Raw genomic sequence first — 21,835 nt, forward strand, 5'->3', positions numbered from 1 at the left:
CAAAGAGTCGGATACGACTCAGCATGCACACACACACAAAGCTAAGTACCATCATTAATGTTAGGGAATCAGTCAAGCTTAGATCAACGATTATGGAAAAAAAAAAACACTCTATAAATCATGTGTCTTCAGGTATAGTTAGAGGATTCAGAGTTTACTGAATGCATGTTTTAAAAATTACAATCTAGCTTTGATGACTACAGAGAAAACTATAGAATCCTGACAGGAGGAGAAGGGGACAACAGAGGATGAGATGGCTGGATGGCATCACCGACTCGATGGACATGAGTTTGGGTTAACTCCGGGAGTTGGTGATGGACAGACAAGCCTGGCGTGCTGCGATTCATGGGGTCGCAAAGAGTCGGACACGACTGAGAGACTGAACTGAACTGACATGTTTCTAAAGTCAAGTTTTCATTTAAAAAATATGTTTCTCAAATATCATTTAATTTCTTCTTATAACAATTTAAAGCTAGAATGATAGGAAAAGGAGAATATAATACTGGGAAAAATACCTTAATGCTTAGAAATGCCTTCATTTGGTACAGAGATGAATACAGGTAACAAAAGCACACCAAGACCCCAAAACAACATTAAGAAAAAACCCACACATTCTGAACATAGGTCTTATAAACACACTGTAAAAGAAGCAATATAGGACAACATGTAATAGCTTAACAGAAGTATTAATTACAAATTTTCTAAAACTATGTAACACTCCAGAGAATTTTCTTAACAAACAGATGCTTCAACTTTGTCCAAAGACTCAACATTCTCCTTCTATACAAAGTCTATTATTGTGATCTAGATAAAAGATTTTTAAGTGGTAACTAGTACCAGAGAAAGCCATAGTGCAGCCCAGCCAGAGTTGTGTGCATAAAAGGGATATCACAATTTTAACTTCTTTTGTTAGCTGGCAATCAATGTAAAGCCCTTATGCAGAGAGAACTTACTGAGTTGAAAGAAATTCAGGACTCAGCTGCAATTGATTTCTCTCCTCTCACTTATTTACTATAAATGACCACTGCTGCCGCTGCTGCTAAGTCACTTCAGTCGTGTCCGACTCTGTGTGACCCCATAGACAGCAGCCCACCAGGCTCCCCCGTCCCTGGGATTCTCCAGGCAAGAACACTGGAGTGGGATGCCATTTCTTTCTCCAATGCAGAAAAGTGAAAAGTGAAAGTGAAGTCGCTCAGTCGTGTCCGACCCTCAGTTTCCCCATGGACTGCAGCCTACCAGGCTCCTCCATCCATGGGATTTTCCAGGCAGGAGTACTGGAGTGGGGTGCCATCGCCTTCTCCAATAAGTGACCACAGAGCTACTCTAATGATGCCAAGTCTCCCATTTACATTCCAAGAGGAAATATTTTTCTCCAAGCCACACAAAATGACCAATGGCTCTATAACCCTAAACTGAAACAATTTTTATAAATATATCCTACAGAATTCTAAGGGTGTCTGTTCCTAAAATATTCCCTTAAGAATAGGCACTGAACTTTCGATAGGGTCACCAAGACACTTTCTGTTTTAGTTTCACAAGGAAAAATTACTTACTATGAAGCCGAATCATTGAGCTGATATTCCCTGGATCTGCTGAAGCAAGCTTGCACCCCACCATCTCGCCATAACCGTTTAATCACTCCTGCTAATTCTGGAGTCATGACTCCTTCTTCGGCACTGCCAGCTAAAACAAATAATTGCCGGGCATCGTCCTGAGGAAAGCATTTAAGGGAGAGAGACAGATGATTCTCTATTTCTTGAAGACTTAACAAGTGTCTCGTTAACACACACATGCAAATGGTACCACATACAATACACGGTAACTATTTCTAAAAAGAGACATGAAAGAGACCTTTCTTGGCAGTGTAGTTTGAGAGAATTTACAATGAAGCCTGTCTCCTCCCTTCTCACCGCACTATAGTCAGAAGTGCACTCCCACTCCTCACACCACCATTCCCTGAAATGATCTCTCCTGACTGTCCTACAAATCTCCATGCTGGTCACTCATGATTTCTTTGACAGAAAAAACTTGTCTGTGAGACAGGCACATGGAATACATCCCCATTCTGTTAAAGGAAGCCTACAATAAAAAATAGAAATGAAAAGACTAGCAGATAAGAGGTAAAGTCTAAATACATCAAAGGGAGTAAAACATTAATCAAGTTTAAGGCAACATTGTTCTGTTTCCCACCCCCTAAATCTTAGAAGAACAGGAAGAAGAACAGACTGAAGCATACACAGAGTCTGGATGTCTAGTGGGGGAAAAAAATCCCTAAAGGAAAAATTCAGAGTCTCCAGGTTTCCCTGAAGTATAATAATCTTCTAAATAAGAAAGAGGAAGAAAGGTAGAAGAAGAAAAAGAAAGTACCACAAAGAGATTTGATCAAAACTTCCTGAGTCGCAGGCACAGCTTTCTAAGTGGTTATAGTTTTAAAAACTAAGACATGTGAGAGATAAAGAGGACAGAAAGGGCTGTGAGAATTGTGACTGCTTTGTCCTAACAAGCCCTGCTTGTCAGATACTTTAAAAATAAACACAGATCTCATGGGATGATTTCCCTGCCTTGAATCTAATTATTTATCTGTCTCAGGAGATTTTTAATTAACTGTAAGAATGCAACTGCTAAACAAATTCATAAAGTAGTAGTAAAGGGGGAAGGGGGGCAATCAACTATATTACAAGTAATCAGGTAATATTCTCCTTTTGCGATTCTTTCCAGTATTTTTCCCAGTAGTATTTGAGACCCACCCCCCTTTAATAAACTTTATCTAATATCTATATTCCCCTCCTCTATTTTCAGAGATAATAATTTTATAAAAAAGGAACGAATGAGAAAAGCTCAAAAATTACACAAACTGGCAATGTACTCAACAGTGGGCATGTCCTTCTACGTATATGGTATAAACCCATGGACTGCAGCCTACCAGGCTCCTCTGTCCATGGGATTTTCCAGGCAAGAATACTGGAGTGGGTTGCCATTTCCTTCTCCCGGGGATCTTCCTGACCCAAGGATCGAACCTGGGTCTCCCGCACTGCAGGCAGATGTCTGAGCCACCAAGGAAGTTACATATGGTATACTGCCTTATTTAACATTTAAAGATTTTATAGGGATGTCCCTGGTGGCTCAGTGGTAAAGCATCTGCCTGCTAATGCAGGAGACACAGGTTTGATTCCTAATCCAGGAAGCCTTCACATACTGCCAGAGCAACTAAGCCCTTATGCCACAACCACTGAGCCTGTGCTCTAGAGCCTGGGAGCCACAACTACTGAAGCCCACACCCCCTAGAGTCCGTGCGCCCCAACAACAGAACCACAGCAATGAGAAGCCCATGCACCACAACTAGAGAGTACCCCTCACTCACAGCAACCAGAGAAATGCCTACGCAGCAACAAAGACCCAGCACAGCCAAAAATTAAACTAAATTTTTTTTTAATTAAAAAAAGTTTAAAAAAATAAAGACTTCATAGTCCCTTGGTTCTGAAATTTGACCTATACTCATGCAAGTATTCAAAAACCTTAATAAGTATTAGTTTTTTTAAATATCATGATTCTAATTTCAGAAACTTTAAAACAGAGATACTGCTACATATTTTTGCTGTCTTGACTTCGTTAAGCTTTAGGAGGAAACATCTTTCCCTTAACCCCTTCTAGAGACCTACTCCTGCTTGTCCACAATAAACCCTCTTTTATAGGTCCATAAAGAGGCTCCTCTTTTCAGTGAACATCATACCTCCACCTATAAAGCAAATATGAAAAAGCAACCTATCCCACACCAGTTCTATGCTTTTCCATTCACTCTCCTACCAACTACAAAAAAACTAGCAAAAGATAAGTGAGGAGCTATAAATATAAATCCTTACATACGAAAGGAAAAAAAAGAAAAACTTCAAAAAATTATATAGGGTTGTAGATTATGATGAGTAGATGCTGGAGAACTAGGTGATTCAGCAGGCATGAGAGGAATTAACAATGTCAACTGCTTCTGGTGACACAGGAGTGTTAGGACCTGGAAATTAATGGTACTGATTTGATCAAAAAAGAAATGAAAGGAAGAGGGATAGTATGGTGTGAATGTTTGTATCCGCCTCAAATTTCTATGTTGAAATCCTAATCTCCAAGTGATAGTTTTAGGAGGTAGGCCCTCTGGGAGATGCTTAGGTCATCAGGGTGGCACCCTCACGAATGGGTGAATGCCCTTATAAAAGAGATTCCAGAGATCCCTTCCCCTCCTGCCTAGTGAGAACACAGCAAGAAGTCTGCAACCTGGAAGAGAGCTCTAACCAGACCATGCTGGCACCCAGTTCTCAGGCTTCCAGCCTTCAGAAGTATGAGGAACAAATTTCAGTTATTTATAAGCTACTGAATCTGTGGCATTTTATTATAGCAGCCTGAACATTCTAAGACAGAATGTCAACTGCGTCTGGTGACAAAGGAATGATGGGACTCAAAGATTAATAACAACTAATTTGACAGAGGAAAGAAAGGAAGGAAGAAGGAATGGCCAGGATAGAAAGGAGGTCAGATAGAGAGTGAGAAATAAAAAAGGAGGAAATTAAGAAAGTAAGTAAATAACTGAGACGGAGAAAAAGCCAACAAAGAGAGGGAAGAGAGTATTACTAACCAGTTACTGGATATAGCAAATACGACAGATAAACAGAGTTGGGTGATAAGAAGGAATGAGAAAAGAGGAAGAAAGTAAGAAAACGAGAAAGAACTGGTAGATGGTGTGGGGAAGAAGAAGTCAGGCTGGTGAGAGAAAGGATAGAAAGGAATAAGACAAAAATAAAGACTTCATTTATTCTTGTCTCAGCTACCACATTTTTCCTGCTCAGAGGGTTAGAAAAACAGTCTCTAATTTCTGTGATATGGAATTTCTACAAAAACGTCAAAGTCATGCCCCACACATTCCTCTTCACTTTTTCTTTTGCTCTCTTCTCTCCAATCATTTTACAATCCTTATTACAGCTTCCCTTCCTTCATGGCACCTCCAGACTTCCTAGTCTAACATTATCAATTATAACCATCCTTTTACTATGATTCCCTCCAATATGTTTCCCACTTATTTACTGAATATTAATTTGCATATGAAAAGTTGACAGTTGCTTAGAAGAGTTCCTAAGCTACTTTACAGACATAGAGGCTTTGCCTTTCCAGGCAGTCTCCCAAAGTCACTTCCTTTTATTGACCATAGCACCTAAGTATGACAATGAACACAGCTGATGACTCCCTTAGTTCTAGGAAAGCATTCTATACATTCCCAGCCTTCTCTTGAAATTTAGCTAATGATGATATAAAAAATCCTGCACCTTCATTTTGGCCCTCTCCCCACTGTATCAAATATCTTAATTTACAAACTACACTTTCAGGGCCCAATAAGTATTATAATCAATCAACACAACTTCTGAATATCTGGCATTTCAAAAATTATACTAGGACATGGTAAAACTCAATTCTATAGCCTATAGTACAGTGTAGTATAAGGACACAGTATTCTTGAATACCAGAAAATCGCCTCTAAAATTGACTTAGTGTTCATGTCCTTATCAAGTTTATCCCAGAGACTGATATTTGTTTTTAATCTCTACACCTCAGAAAGCAGAGCTACTTATCATGACAACCTCTTTTAGATCATTTTAATTTATTATCATTTACTACTACAAACGTCAACAGTGCTGTAAAAGCAGCAAGTAAATAAAAGTTACCACAAAAACCTACAGTATATCCACAGAATCCGATTTCCTAGATTTATATTTGTGGCAGTAATCAAATATCTCTTAAAGTAGATAGTTAACACATCTCAAATGAGCATACAGTACTTTGCTACATCTTGTCACTTAAATTTATTTCCCTAAAACATGAAGCAGATTTTGCTTAACTGCATCTACTGAAAAAGGGCAAGTAAAGAGGAAATGAGAAGCACTTACTGCTCTGGCAGCTTCCCCAAAGTCAATCTTTAGCCGTCCCATGGCTCTTATGATTGCAATGATAGACTGTATAGTATTGCTGTAGACAACTACTTTATATTGTTTACATTCTTCCTCTGAATAGCCATCTTCATGAATGATTCTTTAAAAAAAAGAAAACCACAAATCATTACCATGGAACTTAAATGAAAGACACTATGGACTTTTACGCATTTTGAGGAAACATATCGAACAGTTTTACAAAAGACCATGTTCCAACTTACTTCATCTGTTTCACAATAGTGCTTTTGCCAGATTCTCCAGCACCTGAAAGAAAAGAAAACCAGACTTTGAATTCATCTGTAATCCAGCTCAAAAGTATGAAGTCAACATGAGTGATAATTCTAGATTAACAGAAACCACAGGTCCCAGGGAAAACTTTGATGAGGTTTTTCTATCAGGAAAAACTACAAAGCTTCTCCATTAGAGATTTCACACACACCACACACACACACACACACACACATATTTTTTTACTTTCTTCACCAACCAAATATAATTCATTGAAAGTGTCCCAGTGCCATCTTGATATAACTTGTGTAAAGCAGGCACTCTAAAGGAGATATGGCAACATACACACCTCTACAAACTCATCATCTACATGAAACATTGTGCATGATACAGGTACTGAATACAGGCAAAAAGGAAATGATTATTTTTTGGCTTATTCACTTTCACTAATTCCTCTGTCTATATCCATGAACCTGAGAAGAAACTTCCATCTTAACAAATCCAATGGTCAATTCTAGGCCATGACTAAAGAGTTCAAAACAGAAGCAGAGGGGGCGTTGTCTCTACCACCTTTCCACTGTATATTCCCTCAAAATCACACTTCCCTCCTCAGCCACGGGGCCCCTGAATGCCCTGACATTCCACCTGCACTTCCCTAGTGAACTCTGTCTTACTTCCCAAGATGCCTATCCGATACCACCTCTTCTCTCTCAAACTTTACAAACCCCTTCCCACTCTGACTCTCAGCTAATGATTCTGCCTCCTTCTTATGGGCAAACGTAAAACACTCTGAAAAAATTATCTCATTTTCCCATAACCAAACCCTTCAATCTATCTAAGTTCAGTTCAGTCACTCAGTTATGTCCAACTCTTTACGACACCATGAACTGCAGCACACCAGGCTTCCCTGTCCATCAACTCCCAGAGCTTGCTCGAACTCAAGTCCATCGAGTTGGTGATGCCATCCAACCATTTCATCCTCTGTGGTCCCCTTCTCTTCCTGCCTTCAATCTTTGCCAGCATCAGGGTTTTTTCAAATGAATCAGTTCTTCCCATCAGGTGGTCAAAGTATTGGAGTTTCAGCTTTGGCATCAATCCTTCCAAAGAATATTCAGGACTGATTTCCTTTAGGATGGACTGGTTGGATCTCCTTTCAGTTCAAGGTACTCTCAAGAGTCTTCTTCAACACCACAGTTCAAAAGCACCAATTCTTCAGTGCTCAGCTTTCTCTGTAGTCCAATTCTCACATCCATACATGACTACTGGAAAAACCATAGCTTTGACTAGACAGACCTTTGTTGGCAAAGTAATGTTTCTGCTTTTTAATATGCTATCTATGTTGGTCATAGCTTTCTTCCAAGGAGAAAGTGCCTTTTAATTTCATGGCTGCACTTACCATCTGCACTGATTTTGGAGCCCACCAAAATAAAGTCTGCCACTGTTTCCATTGTTTCCCCATCTATTTGCCATGACATGATGGGACCAGATGCCATGATCTTAGTTTTCTGAATGTTGAGTTTTAAACCAACTTTTTACTCTCCTCTTTCACTTTCATTGAGAGGCTCTTTAGTTCTTCTTCACTTTCTGCCATAAGGGTGGTGTCATCTGCCTATCTGAGGTTATTGATATTTCTCCTGGCAATCCTGACTCCAACTTGTGCTTCATCCAGCCCAGCATTTCTCACGATGTACTCTGCATAGAAGTTAAATAAGCAGGGTGACAATATACACCCTTGATGTATTACTTTCCCAATGTGGAACCAGGCTGCTGTTCCATGTCCACTTCTAACTGTTGCTTCTTGACCCGCATACAGATTTCTCAGGAGGGAGGTCAGATCGTCTGGTATTCCCATCTCTTGAAGAATTTTCCACAGTTTGTTTTGATCCACACAAAGGCTTTGGCGTAGTCAATAAAGCAAAAGTAGATGTTTTTCTGGAATGCTCTTGCTTTTTCGATGATGCAGTTTGATGTATGGCAATTTGAACTCTGGTTCCTCTGCCTTTTCTAAATCCAGCTTGAACATCAGGAAGTTCACGGTTCACATACTGTTGAAGCCTCCTAGCTTGGAGAATTTTGAGCAGTACTTTGCTAGTGTGTGAGATGAGTAAGGTTGTGCAGTAGTTTGAGCATTCTTTGGCATTGCCTTTCTATGGGATTGGAATGAAAACTCACCTTTTCCAGTCCTGTGGCCACTGCTGAGTTTTCCAAATTTGTTGGCATATTGAGTGCAGCACTTTCACAGCATCATCTTTTAGGATTTGAAATAGCTCAACTGGAATCCCATCACCTCCACTAGCTTTGTTCATAGTGATGCTTCCTAAGGCCCACTTGACTTCACATTTCAGGATGTATGTGAAGGATGTATGGCTCTAGGTGAGTGATCACACCACCGTGGTTATCTGGGTCATGAAGATCTTTTCGTATAGTTCTTCTGGGTTGGGAAGATCCCCTGGAGAAGGCAATGGCACCCCATTCCAGTACTCTTGCCTGGAGAATCCCATGGACAGAGGAGCCTGGTGGGCTACAGTCCACGGGGTCGCAAAGAGTCGGATACGACTGAGCCACTTCACTTTCACTTTTCTGTGTATTCTTGCCACCTCGTCTATCTGCACCTCCATTAATCTTCTCTACCTTCACCAGTGGATGAACTATCTTAAGACTAACCCCTCCAAACTTTGCACTTATCCACCTTATTTTACCTACTCAAGGTCTTGGCTGCTACAATTAGTCCATGTCACTCAAACATCATTGAGTTTTCTCTACCCACTGGTTCGCTCTCATCAGTATACAAACTTGCTATTTGACCTTCTATCTTATAATCAATACAAACACACCCCATGCATGCATGTGTACTAAGTCACTTCAGCTGCGTCTAACTCTTTGCGATCCCATGGACTATAGGCCACTAGGCTCCTCTGTCCATGGGATTCTCCAGGCAAGAATACTGGAGTGAGTTGCCATGCCCTCTTCCAGGGGATCTTTCTCACCCAGGGATCAAACCCATGTCTTCTGCATTGGCAGGCAGGTTCTTTACCACTAGCGCCACCTGGGAAGTCCCTCAAACACACCCCACTTTCTACCTTTTCTTGACTCCACAAATCTTTCTCTAGCTACCGCTTCATTTTCTCTCTTCCTCTTATACCCAAACCCCTCTATGTTGTCCAATTCTGTACCCCCAATTCTCCTTAACCTATTCCAATCAGATGTTTATGCACTTCTCAACTGAAACCACTTCTCAATGTCTTCAGTAACTTCCATCTTAACAAATCCAATGGTCAATTCTCAGTCCTCATCTTACTCAAACCCTCAAAAGCAGAATTTGTCCAAGTTGATGACTCTTCCTGAAATATTTTCTTCACTAGGCAGCTACTAGAACCCACACCCTACTGGTCTGACTCCTACCCCACTCCTCAGTGTCTTCTGTCCTGTCTCTGAATTCTAAAGGTTGTATTGCTTCAGGGCTCCTTCCCTGGATGCTTTCTCTACCTACACTGACTCTCTAGGCCATTGCATCTAACCTCATAGTTTTAAACACCATTCATAAATTGGTAACAGTTAACATCCACTGGGGAGAAGGCAATGGCACCCCACTCCAGTACTCTTGCCTGGAAAATCCCATGGACGGAGGAGCCTGGTAGGCTGCAGTCCATGGGGTCGCTAGGAGTCGGACACAACTGAGCAACTTCACTTTCACTTTTCACTTTCATGGTTGGAGAGGGAAATGGCAACCCACTCCAGTGTTCTTGCCTGGAGAGTCCCAGGGACGGGGGAGCCTGTGGGCTGCCATGGGGTCGCACAGGGTCGGACACGACTGATGCGACTTAGCAGCAGCAGCAACAGCAACATCCACTGAATACATGCTAGACACTGTTCAAACACTCTGCTTGTGTTAACTCGTTTAACCCTCACAATAACCCAGTGACGCACATGTTATTACTATCTCCGTTTTATAGAGATGGTAAATTAACTTGTCCACCATTACACAGTGAATGCCAAAGTTGAAAACTGCATTTACACAGGATGGTTCCAAAGTTCTTGTACACTGCCTCTTTGCTAATGATTCTCAATCTCTAATCTAAATCCTGGCTTCTAACCTGGACTCCAGGGTCATAAATGTAAATCTCTTACCTGATAATCTCATATTTCTAGTAGACATCTCACAATGTCCAAAATGAGTTACTGCTTCCCCACCCTGATCCTCAAACCAACCTTGCTCTACCACGTCTTCTCAGTAAATGACATCAGCATTTACCCACCTGCTCAGGCCAAAACTGGTGACATGCAGCTAATATACAGAGGGACTGTGGGTGCCAGGACAGATATGTGTACTGAATTAGTAGAGCTTAACTTTTAAAAATAAATATAAATATACAGCTCTAACAGTTACTTCTTGCACCACAATGGATGGTCATGAGTATACTGGAAATCACAGACCTAGTCACTGCAAAAGACTCCAAATGGTCGAATGCTTCAGATCTCACCTTTCCTATGGTCACTTTTCCACTCACTAGCTGGAATGAATTTTGTAAAATGTAAATCAGACCTTGTCACAACTCTGTCCCCAAACTCTCCTATATTGTCCAATTACACTCAAAATAAAATTTACAGGCAATAAGGCCCAATATGCTTCAGCCCCTGCCTGCTCCCTCACCCTCAATTCCTATTATTCTACACTTTGTTCTCTGCACTTGTCAGACCAGCTTTCTTGCTTTTCCTCCAACATACCAAACTGGTTCTCAATGAGCTAGATCCTGACTCATGATTTTCACATTTACCATTCCTTCTGCCTGGAATAAATTTTTGCAATATCTTCTGCATCCAGGTTTCTGCTTCCCTCAAAACAGCCTTCCCTGACTCATCTATCAAAACAGCCTTCCCTGACTCATCTATCAAAACAGCCCCTACTTGATCACATTCTCTCCTTTTACTCTGTTATATTTTACAAACTACCAATCACTTCTTCACATTATTTATTTGTTCATTTCCTGTCTTCTCCACAAAATATAAGCTCCATGAATGTTTACTCATCCTTGTATTCCGAGGGTCTAGAACTGCACTTGATATAAATTGGTTACATAGGTAAGCAACGTTGAACAGATGAATAACTTTTGTTTTAAAAGCATAATCCTTTATAATCCGTTGTTAATATTTCTCAACTTTATCAACCAAAACTGGTTGAAATAACATTCAAATCATTTTAAAATTCCAGATATCTACATTTTTACAGAATCAAAAAGAACATTTATATATGGTTTTATCTCTGTTCTTACCACTTAATTGACAATCAGGGGTGGTACTAAAATAGTAACAATCAAGTAGCACACAAAGAACTTTCTTACGGTAGTGAAGAAACTCAAGTTGAACGGTTCTATGAAGACCTCACCTACAAGATCTTCTAGAACTATCACCCAAAAAAGATGTCCTTTTCATTATAGGGGGCTGGAACGCAAAAATCTGAAGTCAAGACATACCTGGAGTAACAGGCAAATTTGCCCTTGGATTACAAAATTAAGCAGGGCAAAGGCTAACAGAGTTTTGCCAAGAGAATACACTCATCATAGCAAACACCCTCTTCCAACAACACAAGAGAAGACTCTACACGTGGACATCACCAGATGGCCAGTACTGAAATCAAGTTGTTTATATTCTTTGCAGCCAAAAATGGAGAGGCAAAACAAGACTGGGAGCTGACTGTGGCTCAGATCATGGGCTCCTTATTGCAAAATTCAGACATAAATTGAAGTAGAGAAAACCACTACACCATTCAGGTATGACCTAAATCAAATCCCTTTTGATTATACAGTAGAATTGACAAATAGATTTAAGGGACTAGATCTGATAGAGTGCCTGAAGAACTATGGACAGAGGTTCTGACACTGTGCAGGAGGCAGTAATCAAGACCATCCCCAAGAAAAAGAAATGCAAAACGGCAAAATGGTTGTCTGAGGAGTCCTCACAAGTAGCTGTGAAAAGAGGAGAAGCAAAAGGCGAAGGAGAAAAGGAAAGATATACCCATCTAAATGCAGAGTTCCAAAGAACAGCAAGGAGAGATGAGAAAGCCTCCCTCGGTGATCAATGCAAAGAAATAGAGGAAAACAATAGAATGGGAAAGACTAGAGATCTCTTCAAGAAAATCAGAGATACCAAGATAACATTTCATGCAAAGATGGGCACAATAAAGGACAGAAATGGTATGTACCTAACAGAAGCAGAAGATATTAAGAAGAGGTGGCAAGAATACACAGAAGAACTATACAAAAAGATCTTCATGACCCAGATAACCATGGTGGTGTGATCACTCACCTAGAGCCAGACATCCTGGAATGTGAAGTCAAGTGGGCCTTAGGAAGCATCACTATGAACAAAGCTAGTGGAGGTAATGGAATTCCAGTTGAGCTATTTCAAATCCTAAAAGATGATGCTGTGAAAGTGCTGCACTCAATATGCCAACAAATTTGGAAAACTCAGCAGTGGCCACAGGACTGGAAAAGGTGAGTTTTCATTCCAATCCCATAGAAAGGCAATGCCAAAGAATGCTTAAACTACCGCACAACCTTACTCATCTCATACACTAGCAAAGTACTGCTCAAAATTCTCCAAGCCAGGAGGCTTCAACAGTATGTGAACCGTGAACTTCCTGATGTTCAAGCTGGATTTAGAAAAGGCAGAGGAACCAGAGTTCAAATTGCCATACATCAAACTGCATCATCGAAAAAGCAAGAGCATTCCAAAAAAACATCTACTTTTGCTTTATTGACTGCGCCAAAGCCTCTGGCTGTTATGGATCAAAACAAACTGTGGAAAATTCTTCAAGAAATGAAGATGACCTGACCTCCCTCCTGAGAAATCTGTATGTGGGACAAGAAGCAATAGTTAGAACTGGACATGGAACAACAGACTGGTTCCAAATTGGGAAAGTAGTACATCAAGGCTATATAATGTCACCCTGCTTATTTAACTTACATGCAGAGTACATCGTGAGAAATGCTGGGCTGGGTGAAGCAGAAGTTGGAATCAGGATTACCTGGAGAAATATCAATAACCTCAGATAGGCAGATGACACCACCCTTATGGCAGAAAGTGAAGAAGAACTAAAGAGCCTCTCAATGAAAGTGAAAGAGGAGAGTGAAAAAGTTGGCTTAAAACTCAACATTCAGAAAACTAAGATCATGGCATCTGGTCCCATCACGTCATGGCAAATAGATGGGGAAACAATGGAAACAGTGGCAGACTTTATTTTAGGGGGCTCCAAAATCAGTGCAGATGGTAAGTGCAGCCACGAAATTAAAAGGCGCTTTTTCCTTGGAAGAAAAGCTATGACCAACATAGATAGCATATTAAAAAGCAGAAACATTACTTTGCCAACAAAGGTCTGTCTAGTCAAAGCTATGGTTTTTCCAGTAGTCATGTATGGATGTGAGAATTGGACTACAGAGAAAGCTGCGCACTGAAGAATTGGTGCTTTTGAACTGTGGTGTTGAAGAAGACTCTTGAGAGTACCTTGAACTGAAAGGAGATCCAAACAGTCCATCCTAAAGGAGATCAGCCCTGAATATTCATTGGAAGGACTGATGCTGAAGCTGAAACTCCAATACTTTGACCACCTGATGGGAAGAACTGATTCATTTGAAAAAACCCTGATGCTGGCAAAGATTGAAGGCAGGAAGAGAAGGGGATGAAAAAGGATGAAATGGTTGGATATCATCACCAACTCGATGGACATGAGTTTGAGTAAGTTCCAGGAGCTGGTGATGTAAAGGGAAGCCTGGCGTGCTGCATGCAGTCCATGGGATCACGAAGAGTCGGACACGACTGAGTGACTGAACTGAACTGAATAGCAGTGTTGGAAAGAAGTGATTTTGCCCATGCATATCTAAAAAAACCTTAATGATTTCATTCTGAGGAAGAGAATACAATAGCATACCAGTTACATTTTATACAGTCTCAGACACACAATTCCCAGATTATCCTATGTTAGCAATAACTACAAAATTAACTATGAAAAGTAGCGATTAATGAAGTAATGTGTACCAATCTTTTATATAATGAAAACAGCATTTCAATCACTGATGTTGGATTATTTTGAGTGAAATAAGTTTATTAATCTCAGAATCAATTTCTACTCATCCCACTAAGTTCTACTCTATGAAGGTGCTGATTTTTTTTAAATGTTGCTCTCTCTCATGTTTTTCCAAACCTACTCATAAAATGTCACTTTGTCTTCTCTTTATCATACAACATTATCACACAACATACAGGTTTTTACCAGGCATCCAGTTCTATCTCTTAAAAGAAAGCACCTCTTACCACAGAACTAAACACAGGATCTGTTTCAGGGGGCATTCCATGGCACTTCATACAAGAAAAGAAAAGAATCACTTTATACCAAGTCTTTGACCCATTCAGTTTCTAGATCATTATGAAAAGCACCACCATCTTATCTTTCTTCCAACACGAAATCTAAGAGTCATCTGGAAGCCACTCACCCTTCTTTCTTTACATCAGGCTGTAATAAAATCTTCTTCTTATGCATTTCTCAGATTAATCCTTTCTATTCTTCACATGCCTGAGCCTGACATTACATCTATTGTATGTTACTGCTATAATTTTCTCAAACTTCTAGCTTAAGGCCCCTCTTCCTTCTCATCATCTCCAAAAGGCTCTATTTTAGAAAAAAAAAAAATCAGTTTATCTAATAATTCTCCAAATTCTTAAAACATTTTCTATAAGCCTTTTTCTTATTAGTCTGAACTCTTTACTTTCACCTCAATCCTCTGTGCTCCACTGCTTCAAAAGTAAGTTCTCTAGTAACTTCTCATTCTTAGGTTTTCCCTAAACTGCTTTCCTTGTCTCACCTTCTTCCCCTAATATACATGTGGGGTTTGAAACTTCCTAATTTTACCTACATCTTTTTACATATCTTCCTTCAAAATTCATCAAGTTGAAGGAGAGATTCATTTAACTATGTCCAATCTTCAACAGTAAGGATATAAAGAATGGAGTAGACACAAAGGAATTGCAAAGACCGACTCTGGCTTGGAGCGGAAGGAACTGAAGATGACTTTGTAGGCAGAAGAGGCAGAACTGGGCAGGCGACAGGATATACAGGGGAAAAATCTGAAAGTTTCCAGAGACAGGAAGGAATGGGATAAGTTTGGCTTAAAAGATTTATCCTTATAACAATATTTATCTAAGGGACATCCTATATAAAAAGGAAAAAAGGAGAAAATGAAGACAAATAACTAAGTTAGATGCTGTTTTCAATAAAAGAAGCAAGGCAGTCTGCAGAGAATAAAGGAATAGAATTATTAATAATTTAAAAATCATGTTATAAACTGTCAAACAGAACAAGAAAGAAACATGTGTACAGCTTGGTGCACACAATCACCAACACTGTAAAACCAAAACCAATTTACCAGTACATAGTCTACTGTAAAATCACTGTAATTACCTAAATATATTCTAAATTTTACTTTTAAGGAGCTCCTTGAGAGCAGGTTTCATCATAGGCCCCCTCTATTTCTTCCCACAACATATACTATATTATGGGTATGAAAAGAAGAGGTAGTGATGATTTCTTTGCAGATTTTCTTTTTAAGGTCAGTGAATTGCTAACATAAATAAATCATTATATATCAGGAAACACATTTAGCTTACATACACACTGATTTTAAAAACCCTGAAAGATGGCTGACGCTCAAAAACACCATGTCACCTGATACCTCCTCTTTTTCTCTTTCACTTTTGACTAAAAGAAAACTTTAAAGTCAACCCAAAGAAGGTACGTGAGTTTATTATGCTTTTTCATATTTATGTGCCATCAGGTATAATAAATTTCTTCATCTATAAAACAGGGGTCCATAGGAGGTTCTTAGAGCAGTGCCCAGTACATAGTAGGTATTCAATAAATTTTAACTAGCCATTATTTGTGAATGCTGTTTTCTCTGTTCTGAGTACCACCAAGTGATGTTAAGGCCCAAAGAGCTTAACTTAATAAAAACTTGTTGGATACTGGATATTGATGTTGGTTCAAAATCACAGTAGAAATGGTGTAATTACTTAGCTGCTCTCTCACAACAACAATACTATAGATAGAATCTGGATTCACACACTTAAACAGCAACTTACAACCTAAAAGCTGCAGCAAATACATCAAAGCATTAGTCATTTTCTCTGCCCCACCCTGAGGAACAAAGACACTTTCTTCCTTAAATCTATTTTCAGTTCTAGATTCTCCTGTCTGCTATCTCTGCTCCCACACTTCTCACCCATCTGCACCTCTGCAGCTGTTTCTTAAGCTCCCCCACAGGTCTCTGCACTACTACCTCCTTCTACCTCATATACTAGTAGTTACTCCAGTGGCACCTGAAAAATCTCTCTTCCTTTCAAATACTTGTTTCTGTGGAAAAATCATGAAACTTCTAAAAGCCCAGGATTATAGCTGCAGCATAACCCCTTTTCTAGAGGTCTGGAGAGCCCTCAGCATGTCACTATTTTTGGATAACCCTCTAGCCAGTGCTAGACCAAGATACAGCTCATGGACTCTCCATAGGCCTCCAAAATCAGACTATGGGAACACATGACTGGAACATATAGGTATAGACAGCATCTCTCCCACAGCAAATTGAAAGCTTGGTCAGTACATTTTATTTTTCTTTCTAAATTATTTTCACCTTTCATTTACAACTCAGGCACTTAAAAAGATTTTTTTAGTCAAATGCCTTTCTCCAGGTGATCTTCCCAACCCAGGGATTGAACCTGGGTCTCCCACACTGCAGGGAGATTCTTTACCGCCTGAGCCACCAGGGCAGCCACGTAGTAACACACTATGCAAGAGGAGACTTTGGTGCTAGCTCTGCCATGACTAGCTTGTGACGGTGGGCAAGTAACCTCATTTAATGCCGAGTTTCCTTATACATAAAAGGTGAAGGATTTTGGCCTCAATGTGCTTTATGGCTGTATGCTAATATTCAATGACTGTATTATAATACTAAAGGCAGACTAACTAATTCTGACACACAGAGGCTTCAAATCAAACCATGGAGCCACATCTTCCTATTAATTCAACAATCCACAGTACTACCATAATACAGTGATCAGCATGTTCTCCAATTATGTACTCTAGTCAAGAAGGAACAAAGAGCAGAAAGAATTAAAGAGCGCAACAACAGTGAGAAGGTAAGAGCTATTTAGCAGCCAAGCTCCTATAATCATGCTCAAGGATACTCTGTATTTATACAGTCTCAAACTAGAATAACATTCAAGTTGATTACTATTCATTAAAAAAAAATGTGAATATCTATAACTAAAGATCACAGATGCACAATTCATGCTATTTACAATAAGATTATCTATTGTGGGAGGGGTCTCATGTTGATGTTTGGCATAAATCAACACAATACTGTAAAGCAATTATCCTTCAATTAAAAATAAATGTTTTAAAAAAGATTATCTATTGTTCATACTGATTCCTTTCTATTAAGGCAAAAGTAGCTAACAGAATAAAAATTCAGATTAAGGTAAAAAACTGACATTTCATCCAACATGCTTTTCAAGGTACGACAGTGATAGTGATAGTGAAGTTGCTCCGTCGTGTCCGACTCTTTGCGACCCCATGGACAGTAGCCAACCAAGCTTCTCCGTCCATGGGATTTTCCAGGCAAGAATACTGGAGTGGGTTGCCATCTCCTTCTCCAGGGGATCTTCCCGACCCAGGGATCGAACCCGGGTCTCCCGCATTGTAGGCAGACGCTTTACCGTCTGAGCCACCAGGGAAGGTCTCAAGGTACGATGCTTAACACAAAGACTAGTTTCCAGCTTTCTAACTCAGTAAAAGAAATGGTTAGCAAAATTACAGATGGGGAAAACATCACAGAACAAACAAAAATTGTTATTCAGCCTTTGAAACAAACAAACAAACAAAACACAAACATATCTTGCATTGCCTGGCACTGCTAGACACTGTGACTTCAAAGACAAATAAGTTTAGGAATTTATGGTCTTAAAGGAGAAGTTAGATCTATTTTTCTTGTGAAATTAACAAGTTTCCTTAACCTAAAATATAATTTTTTCACCTAGCTCACTGTCCCTCTAAGCATGCCAGTCTTCTGCATTTAAACATTCTTGAAAATACTATTCAATTCAATCTCAACTCTTTGCTGAAGCCTCCCCTATTCCCTCTGAACACAGTCAATTAATACTCCCTGCTCTGATGGCTGGCACAGATTATTTCCTTTCAGCATCAGCCCTAGAGGTTAATTTCCAAAATTAAGCCCCAAACTGTCCTTCCCAGTCACATCAACTCATTTTATCTCTAGCCAGCTCTGGATACTCAATAAGAAAAAAATTTTTGACTCTCTTTCCAGCTCCTAATCTCATAAACTGCTAATGGGTTTTTCTTGATTTTGATTAAAATGGTAATGAAACTTTTTGGTACAACCTGAAAATCCTTCCACATCTATGTAATTCTCCTTCAAAGTGACTCTGACCAGGTTCAATTTGATCCTACATAGGCTAATGTCAAACACCAAAACACTAATATTTGAACAAATTATTTTAAGTATTTGAGTTGGGGTCTGTTTAGTATTCCACTAGCCCTAAACTCAAAAGCTTGCTCCTCGAAAGCACAAAAACACTGCCTTCTTTTTGTGTCCCTATCCCCAATCTAGAGCACATTGTAGGACAGAGTAGACACATAATAACTGTGGGGGAAATGGCTTGAGTTTCTATGAGATTCAGTGGTTGCCTAATCAACATTTTGCGAATGCCAGTTGCGATAGATGGAATTTTCAATGTTGGGCAGTTAACAGAAACAGGACATTTCCACTCCTCTGCTATCTTCAGTCAGCCCACACCCACTCGTGGTTACGTCTTCAACTCTCACCTCACAACTATATTTGACAATAAATTTGGACTCACTCACAAGTCTCCTATTTTCCCTGAGCTGTACTTAGGCCCTCAGTCATGACCGACTCTTTGCGACCCCATGGACTGTAGCCCACCAGGCTCCTCTGTCCATGGGATTCTCCAGGCAAGAATACTGGAGTGGGTTGCCATGCCCTCCTCCAGAGGATCTTCACAATCCACGGATCAAACCCAGGTCTCCTGCATTGCAGGCAGATTCTTTACCATCTGAGCCACCAGGGAAGCCCCCTATTCTCCCTATTCCCCTCTAAATTTTATTCTCAAACCCTGTTCCAGCTCTCTTATACCCATTATCTGCTTCAGTGAAATTAACTGCTATCAATCTGTCCTGTCCACTCTATATCCAATACCTGAAAGAGTGTAAGAAATGTTATGAGTGCTCATTACATATTTGTTCACTGAATGAATGAAAGAATGAATGAATATCTTAACAATAAAAGATGGCAGTGAGTTGTGACTAGGACAAAGATAAAGGGTCTCCTCTCTGAGAAAGATTTTTCCAGGAAGTAACTATATACCAATCACCAAAGAGACTAAAAGTGCACTATTTTTATTAAACTTAATTGATACATTAAGAGTACCTGCCTACCCATAACCTCTTCTGGAGACATCCCTATTTCATTTGGGGGTTGGGGACTACAGGATCTGGGCCATGGCCCTCTCTATGACCGGATAATCAGTAAAAACCTCACACAGGACCCACCCAGTCACAGGCTGACAGAAGACCTACACCCTGTGTGACCTAGCTCCAAAAGATGAGTGTGTTAATGTTAGTCGCTCAGTCGTGCCTGACTCTTTGCGACCCCATGGACTGCAGCCCACTAGGCTCCTCTGTCCATGAGATTTTCCAGGCAAAGATACTGGAGTGGGTTGCCATTTCCTTCTCCAACTCAGGGATCGAACCCGGGTCTTCTGCACAGCAGGCAGATTCTTTACCGACTGAGCTACAAGGGAAGCCCTGTCTGAACCATAGCCACTCTATTTTGACTTTTTAACTGTAAAATTTTTCTTAATAGCCAAAGCAGATGTCACCATTAATGACGTCAGTGTTTCTCTAGGTATAAGAAGATGCAAGAATTGGAACTCATAAAATCTTTTCCTGAAAGGATCTAACTATCTGAAGGCCTGTTCTGCCAGTTTTTCCCAGAGCACAGAGTGCCTCATTTATGATTTTCACCCTGAACTCCTTTCGTGGGCCTTGAAAGTCAGCAGTGGCCATGATTGTATTTCATGACCATTTTATCCCATGGTGCTGAGAATGTCCATTCTCAGGTTTGGCAAAGATTTTGTTGATAGACCACTCAAAGTGCCTTACTGGAGTGAGTGAGTGAAGTCACTCAGTCGTATCTGACTCTTTGCAATCCCATGAACTGTATAGCCTACCAGGCTCCTCCGTCCATGGGATTTTCCAGCCAAGAATACTGGAGTGGGTTGCCATTTCAACCAATCAATTATTGGAGGACTCTGCACTAGAAGACACAGAAAAAGTCATCCTAAACTACAAGGTCACAATGTGTGAAAACTAAGACTACCATTATAGCACATCAATACCATAAAGATATGTTAGTCGCTCAGTCGTGTCTGACTCTTTGCAACACCATGGACTGTAGCCTGCCAGGCTCCTCTGTCCATGGAATTTTCCAGGCAAGAAGACTGGAGTGCGTTGCCATTCCCTTCTCCGGAGGATTGTCCTGACCCAGGGATCAAACCCAGGTCTCCTGCACTGCAGGCAGATTCTTTACCGTCTGAGACATGAGGGAAGTCCCCCCATAAAGGAAAGGATTCAGAAAGCTGGTCTGGAGAGAAAACAGTATAAACAAATGCACACAGAGACTCAGAGATGTCATGTGAGAGAGACTGCACAAAAGAAGACACGAAAAATAACTGAGGGAAGAGAGAATGTATGGGACCAAGGAGACAAAGGAGAGAGGCAGACACAAAGGAGAATCAGTAAGGACAAAGTAAAAAGAGGCAGAAATGGTGAATAATGAAGACAGTGAGAAAGAAACAGAATAAAGGCAGACAACAGGTGGCCAATGCCAATACTGCTTCAGTTTCTGCAGCCTGATTCTTCAGCTCTTCCTGCACTTTCATAAATCTATCTCTAGTTTAACAGTAATTCCCCTCTTCAACTCTAAGCTAGTTTCAGTGAGTTTTCTATCCCTTGTGACCCAACAAAACAAAACCACCATGACCACCACTTTGAATGGAACTGGCTTAAACCCCTTTTCTGGCCTTTAAACCTTTTTAAGTTGCTTCAATTAAATACTGAATGTAAAAAGAGATATTTATGACATGTGCAAGACAAAACAAATATATGTGTACCTATTACTCAATATAAAAAGTTAAACATTACCAGTTATCTGAAGTTACCTATGTGTCTCCTCTCAGTATCAATTACTTTTTCATTAAATATTTCTAGAAGGTAAATACGCAATAAGGGATGGGGAGAATTTTTTTTTTAATCTCTAACAACCAAGATATGTCTGGCTTACACAGTGGTGTAGGGTTTGTTCAGCTTCACATCTTTCATGGACTTGATCCTATCATTTTACAAGCCACATTATAAACCATAAAGTAGAAAGTTAACATTCATAAACCACCTAAATGGGGACAAAATATTAAAAAAAAAAAAAAAAAAAGATGCAGCTCACTTAGCCAAGTAGCTCTCCTCAAAATATTTTCACTTGAGAATATGAACAGTGTTACTAAAGATC

At 40.0% G+C, this 21,835-nt stretch overlaps 1 protein-coding gene across 1 annotated transcript in view; it reads right to left on the reverse strand.

Moving 5' to 3' along the window:
• The window catches only part of GNAI3 (G protein subunit alpha i3), a 44,593-nt gene that overhangs the window by 10,716 nt on the left and 12,042 nt on the right, over positions 1–21,835 (reverse strand). Inside the window, exons 2-4 of the mRNA XM_019956901.2 lie at positions 6,188–6,230; positions 5,925–6,066; positions 1,554–1,711 (exon numbers count right to left, since the gene is read on the reverse strand). Of these exons, the coding sequence (XP_019812460.1) occupies positions 1,554–1,711; positions 5,925–6,066; positions 6,188–6,230 (343 nt within the window). The remainder of the gene's footprint in view (positions 1–1,553; positions 1,712–5,924; positions 6,067–6,187; positions 6,231–21,835) is intronic.

Source organism: Bos indicus, chromosome 3 (assembly GCF_029378745.1).
Source record: "Bos indicus isolate NIAB-ARS_2022 breed Sahiwal x Tharparkar chromosome 3, NIAB-ARS_B.indTharparkar_mat_pri_1.0, whole genome shotgun sequence".
Taxonomy (NCBI): domain Eukaryota; kingdom Metazoa; phylum Chordata; class Mammalia; order Artiodactyla; family Bovidae; genus Bos; species Bos indicus.